The sequence below is a fragment of the Saimiri boliviensis genome, chromosome 11 (genome assembly GCF_048565385.1).
Source record: "Saimiri boliviensis isolate mSaiBol1 chromosome 11, mSaiBol1.pri, whole genome shotgun sequence".
In the NCBI taxonomy this organism is placed as follows: domain Eukaryota; kingdom Metazoa; phylum Chordata; class Mammalia; order Primates; family Cebidae; genus Saimiri; species Saimiri boliviensis.
The window spans coordinates 25,619,607-25,625,861 of NC_133459.1; the positions used below are offsets into that span (position 1 = coordinate 25,619,607).

A 6,255-nucleotide genomic window follows, 5' to 3' on the forward strand; every position below is an offset into this window, starting at 1 on the left:
TTAAAAAAGAAAAGGCACCCATTCTCTCTTTGCTAGTGCCTTACTCTGTACCCTGCCCTGCCTCTCACCTCCACAGAAACAGACCTTGAGTCTCTGCATCCTTGGGGCGTTCAGGCCCCCATTTAGGGACCTGAACCAGGAGACATCAAAGAGAAGGCATCAAAGTTCTCCTCTTGAACATCCTCAGAGGCTGGATTCAAAGATGCATCTTCCTCACAACCTTTCCCCAATTTTCCAGGATAAGGGTAGAGGCAGGTAGCTCTACGTTGTCAGACTTTGGACTGAAAACAGAGCCATGGGTGGGGAAAATAGGGAAGGAGAGAAAGGAACAAGACTCTTATCTTTTCTGGATCTCTGCCCCCAGAGGAGAAGAAGGGACCTGGTGGCGGCGGCCCAGTCCGCCTCCGCAGCACGAGCCGCAAGGATTCCATCTCAGAGGATGAAATGGTGCTGCGGGAGCGAAGCTACGACTATCAGTTCCGCTACTGTGGCCACTGCAACACCACCACGGATATCAAGGAGGCCAATTTCTTTGGCAGGTCTGATGTCCTAAAGAGGAGGAGGGGGCAGCCCAGTTGGCAGCAGGAGGTTGAGTGGGGAGTGTTGGGGCAGAATGGTTTTAGAGAAGAATCTCAAATCCCTGCTCTGCCCCTGTACCCTTGGGCAAATGGCTTCACTTTTGTCAGCCTCAGGTTTTTCATCTGTGAAATGACCAACCTGCCATACCCACCTATGAGGCCATAACAGGGACTAATAATATAATCCAAATAGAACCTCCAGCACAGTGCCTGGACTGCTTCTTTATCTCCCACCTCCTTCTTCCTCTGTCTGCATGGTCCAGAGCTTGGTTTCTTTATCTGCATTCAAGGAGCCTCCCTCTGCTTGGGAGTATGAGGCACCAGCCCTCCAAGGCTAGGAATCTTGGCACATCTGTTGTGCCTTAAAACTGCCCTGGGTACTGAGAGACAAACTCTGTGTTTCAGACACCATCACCCCCACCCCTCATTTGTAGCTGCACTTTCTTTGGGTAGGTGAGACACATGAACATGAATCAGGAATCTCTCCATAGGCTGATCACAGTGGCTCATGCCTGTAATCCCAGCACTTGGGAAGGCTGAAGCAGTAGGACTGCTTGAGCCCAGGAGTTTGAGACCAGCCTGGACAGCATAGACCCCCATCTCTACAAAAAAATTTAAAAATTATCTGGGTGTGGTGACATACACCTATAGTCCCAGCTGTTCAGGAGGCTGACATGGGAGGACCAATTAAGGCCACAGTGAGCTGTGATCATGCCACTGCACTCCAGCCAGTACTTAGAGATCCTGTCTCTAAGAAAAAAAAGACTCTCTCCATCCAGATGCCCTCTAAATGCCAGTGGTATGTAAGGGGCTGTAGTATCCTAGAGGTGTCCTGTAGGATTTGAGAGTCTGGATGTCAGAAGCCTGAAATTGCTCAGGGAAGGCTTAGAACGGGGTATTTTAGAGACCTGAGAGATGTAAGATGGTCCTGGCCCAAGGAGGTAACAGTGAACTTTGTGGGAGACTGTCTTGGAGAAATCCAGGCAGTCGCTGGCCCTGGGTTTAAGAGACCAGTGACCAGGGCTCTGCAGTCTGGAGAGGACTGCTATATACATGGAGTTCTGGGTCAAGTGCAGACCCCAGCATGTGGGGGACTGAGTAGCTGTAGATTTCTTATTCCCCCTTTACCTAGGCCATGCAGCCTCTACTTGAGGCTGTAGGGCAGTACCCCACCTGACCTCCCTGCCCTTTGCCCCCCCGCCAGCAATGCTCAGTATATCGTCAGTGGCTCTGACGATGGCTCCTTCTTCATCTGGGAAAAGGAGACGACCAACCTGGTCCGTGTGCTCCAAGGGGATGAGTCCATTGTCAACTGCCTGCAGCCACACCCCAGCTACTGCTTCCTGGCCACCAGCGGCATCGATCCTGTTGTGCGGCTCTGGAACCCCCGACCAGAGGTGAGGGTGCAGGCATGGTGACCAAAGCCAAGCAGAGAGGTGGGCAGGGACTCTGTGGAAAGCCTCCAGTGGAGCCTGCTAGAGCTTGGAAGAGAAATGAGAAAGCTGCTAAGAAGAGTAAGCTGGGCCGGGCGCGGTGCCTCACGCCCGTAATCCCAACACTTTGGGAGGCCAAGGTGGATGGATCATGAGGTCAAGAGATCGAGACCATCCTGGTCAATACGGTGAAACCCCGTCTCTACTAAAAATACGGAAAATTAGCTGGGCATGGTGGCGCATGCCTGTAATCCCAGCTACTCAGGAGGCTGAGGCAGGAGAATTGCCTGAACCCAGGAGACGGAGGTTGCAGTGAGCCGAGATCGCACCATTGCACTCCAGCCTGGGTAACAAGAGTGAAACTCCTCAAAAAAAAAAAAAAAAAAAAAGTAAGCTGTTCCCCTGGGTCCCAAGGCTGTGTCCTCAGGTTCTGGAAGCTCCAAATGCAGTGGCAGTTCACCAGAAGCTGTGCAGAGGCCCTGGTCACAAGGGAACTATGCGCGCTTCGGCATCCAGTAGGCCTAAGTTTGAATCCAGTCTCCTCACTTGCTGCTGAGAGATTTCACCAGCTCTGACCCAGGCTTTTAATCATCTGCAGATTGGGAATGGGAATCACAGTACCACCTTGAAAGGTTGTGGTGAGGAGTAAAGAAGCGATGTCTGTGAAGTGTCCAGCCCACAAGGACACTTAGAACAGTGTAGTCCCCTCTACTCCCAGTGTGGATAACCAGGGAAGCTGGCTTGGTGCCTCCCCTTCCCCTCTGCCCTACTGCCTCCCTCTTACCACCTAGCAAAACAAAAGTCAAGTGGTATGTCTGATTCCCAAGATAATTTGCTGTGACTTTTAAAGAGAGGACCCCTGTAGGATTCCCCCTTGAAGGGAAAGGAGAAAGAAAGATGAAGGGAAAATTGTCGAGGAAACAAAACAGAAGGGGGTGGGGAAGTTGTATCTGCCCTTTGCCCCAGGTATCCCAGTATGTGTGTCCAACATATCCTGATGTGTACTGTCTCCCATATATATCCCAGCATGTTACAAGCTGCCTGTATATCCTGATGTGGCATGTCCCCCCACATATATTCCACTGTGAGCACCAACAATATGTAACCAAGATTGTGTGTTTCCCTCCACTCATATACACCTCCTTGAATGTACATGTACCTCCCCCAGTGGATAGTTTAGTCTGGGTATTTCCCTCCCCCGACCCTATGCATGTATCCTGGTGTCTTCCCCCTCCTTGAGCCCCACATATGTTGCCCCTTTCTCCACCAGAGTGAAGACCTCACAGGCCGAGTCGTGGAAGATATGGAGGGTGCTTCACAGGCCAACCAGCGACGCATGAATGCGGACCCGTTGGAGGTGATGCTGCTCAACATGGGCTACCGGATCACAGGCCTGAGCAGTGGGGGTGCTGGGGCCTCTGATGATGAGGACAGCTCCGAGGGCCAGGTGCAGTGCCGGCCCAGCTAGACCCTCCAGCTCTGGTCTCCAACCCCTGCTACTGGCTGGACCCTCCACCCTGGGCAGGAGGTCAGGGGGTTCTGTTTTGATTTGTCCTCCCCACCCCCCATTTTTTCATTTCTCCTGTTTTGTTTGTTAGTTTGGCATTGGGGGTGAAGGTTGCTGCAACTTGCTGGTTTTCAGACTCTTGGGCTGATTGTCCCCTGACTATCCCCAGCCCTGAGCAAAAAGCAGGAGAGGACACCTTTCCATATGCCCCCCCCCACCTCCTGCTTCCATGTCCCTGGAGGGCTCTCGCCTGCCTCAAAACCCCTTCTGCCTCAGGTGGGAAGGAACAAGCTGAACTGTCTTCAGGGACTGTCCTGCCCTTCAGCTGGCAGCAGGAGAGGGAGTGGGATTCCCAATTGGTAAGGGCTCGCCTTGGCCTGTTGCCATTCTTGCTCCCTAGCCTGCAAGGCTAGCTCCCCTGTGGTTTTTAAGAAAGGTTTTGAAAAAGGATGGGTCCCACCCTCCCTCCAGAGCCACCAGTGTTAGAGAAGAAGCAAAAGGAAGGATGGGAGCCCTGGAGTAGGCAAGACCAGGCCACCTGCTGAGGTCGCAGTGGAGCAGCCTCACTCCTCTCCTGGCCACTAGCTCTGGCCCTGATCCTACTCTCACTGGCCACCTCTGGGCGCTCTGCCTTTTCCAAGGGCCCTGGCAGAGGGTGGGGCACTGTACCCTACCCCACCCATCCATGCCAGCACTTCTGCACTATGGCCATTCTCCTCTTGGGCGCTCCTCAGCCTCACTGTGACCTTTCTGCCAGAGCTCCCAGCCAGGCCTACTCTGCTGAGGTGGCGCTTCCTGCTAAGGACCCTTCTCTGCCCTTTTTGCCCTCCTTCCCACCCTTATGCTGAGCCGCCACAAAGACCAAAGAAGTGATGGCTTTTCTCTGTCCCCTGCTGCTCTGAGGGTAGAGGGGTGGGTCTCCTGAGCTACTCAGATTGGAAAGTCCCTTACTCAGCCCCTCCCTTCCTCCCTAGCAGCCCCAAGCTTTACAAGCTTTACACTGGATGCAGCGATGAACCCACCACTCACCAGGCCTCCCTCCCCTCTGCCCCCTGGCTGTTAGCTCCAGCTGCTCCAAGTAGTTGGTTGTCCTTCCTTCTCTCTCCCTCCCTGCTTCCCCTCAGTGCTTACTTGGCTCCAGCCCTCCAGCTGCAGCCCCTGGGGAAAAAAAGCAACCTCCCTTCTCCTCTCCCTCTACTCCCTCCTCCTACTCCCTCCCTCCCTCCCTCAGCCCCTGTCTCTGCCAGGTGCCTCCTCTCAGTCAGGCTTCAGAGCAGCCCTAGAGACAGGAGGGCCATGTTAAAAGCTTTTTCACAGTTTTAAGAAGACAAGGGGAGGGTGAGGATAGTGGTGGGGGGTCTGGCACCATCTCATTGCTTTAATCCCAGCAACACAGGTGGCAGCTTCTCCCCCTTCCTTCCCACCCCAGTCCCTCTTCTCACCCCTCTCCTCTAGCTTGGTAATGAAGTATATTTATTGGTGAAGGAAACAGCTGCTGCTGCTTCTCCTGCTGCTGGGACTTGCTCCCCTGTCTCTTCTCTGTGACCTTTCTCTAGCCAGGGAGGAGAAAGCAGGAGTATTGGGGCTGGGCCCTGGGGCCCATGGACCAGCTGGGTCCCCTTTGCTTTCTTGTGTTCCAGCCACCTGCCATTTCCTCCCTGCCTCCCACCCCCACTCCCTGCCTCCTACCCCCTGCCTGCCCAGTCTGGGCCCTGCAGTATGGAGAGACACATAAGCCTTACTGTCCTCTGGGGGCAGGAGCCGAGCCTTTTTGTTGCTCTGCTCCCAGGAGAGTGAGGGTGACGCAATTGATTAAAACCATTTTGTTCTAGGTGTGGCTGGTGGCATTTGTGGGGTACAGATGGGTCTTGGAATCAAAGTGAGGGCACCTGGGCATATGACTTTGAGTATCCACACCTCTACTTGGCAGAGCGAGGCCAGCCTTGAAGGGTCACTGTGAGCAGTGGCCACCCAGCCCAGTAGGGCTGAGTGCAGAGCCCAGCTTTCATGGCTGTAATTTGTAATCATCAGCTTTCACTCTCCAGTTTTCTCATCAGTAAAATAAGGGGCTTGGAGTCTTAGTGGTTTTTCAAACCATTTTACATTGTGACCCAATATACACATGCTTACGTGTGTGTGTGTGTGTGTGTGTATGTGTGTGTGTGTATAATGAACAAGTCTTACACAATAATATTTACCCTTGCTACATGCAATGTGCTCTGCTTACCTTTCTGTTTTATTAGGGGAAAAAAATCCTAGTTATAACCCACTAAATTGATTTCATATATGCAGTTTTTTGCCTGGATTAGATGATCTCTTAGACTAGAGGTTCCTGAACTTTCTTAGCTCACAGCATCATTACCATCTCAGTAGTTTTTTCATGGAACCTCTAGGCCAAAAGAAATACTTAACAGTTCAATTAATTAAGTAATTAAGCCCAAATCACTTAAAAATATTTGTGTCCTAACAAGGTAGTTGCCATTTAAAAAATATATCTAAATTGGAAGAAACAATATTTCTTTCTTTTTTTGAGATGGAGTCTTGCTCTGTTGCTCAGGCTGGAGTGCAGTGGCATGATCTGGGCTCACTGCAACCTCCACCTCCTGGGTTCAAGAGATTCTTCTGCCTCAGCCTTCCTAGTAGCTGGGATTACAGACACAGGCTACCATGCCCAGCTATTTTTTTTTTTTTTTTTTTAAAGTACAGATGGGGTTTCACCATGTTGGCCAGGCTGGTC

The 6,255-nt window shown here is 52.1% G+C and overlaps 1 protein-coding gene across 6 annotated transcripts in view; it reads left to right on the forward strand.

The window, feature by feature from the left end:
* Positions 1–5,349, forward strand: part of WDTC1 (WD and tetratricopeptide repeats 1) — an 83,891-nt gene extending 78,542 nt beyond the window's left edge. For 5 of the 6 annotated variants that reach the window (XM_010345903.3, XM_074380328.1, XM_039473565.2 and 2 more), the window contains 3 exons: positions 365–539; positions 1,783–1,975; positions 3,282–5,349. In XM_010345903.3, the coding sequence (XP_010344205.1) occupies positions 365–539; positions 1,783–1,975; positions 3,282–3,479 (566 nt within the window). In that variant the 3' untranslated portion in view covers positions 3,480–5,349. The remainder of the gene's footprint in view (positions 1–364; positions 540–1,782; positions 1,976–3,281) is intronic. The other variant, XM_039473566.2, reaches the window with a different exon arrangement.
* Positions 5,350–6,255: the final 906 nt, after the last annotated feature.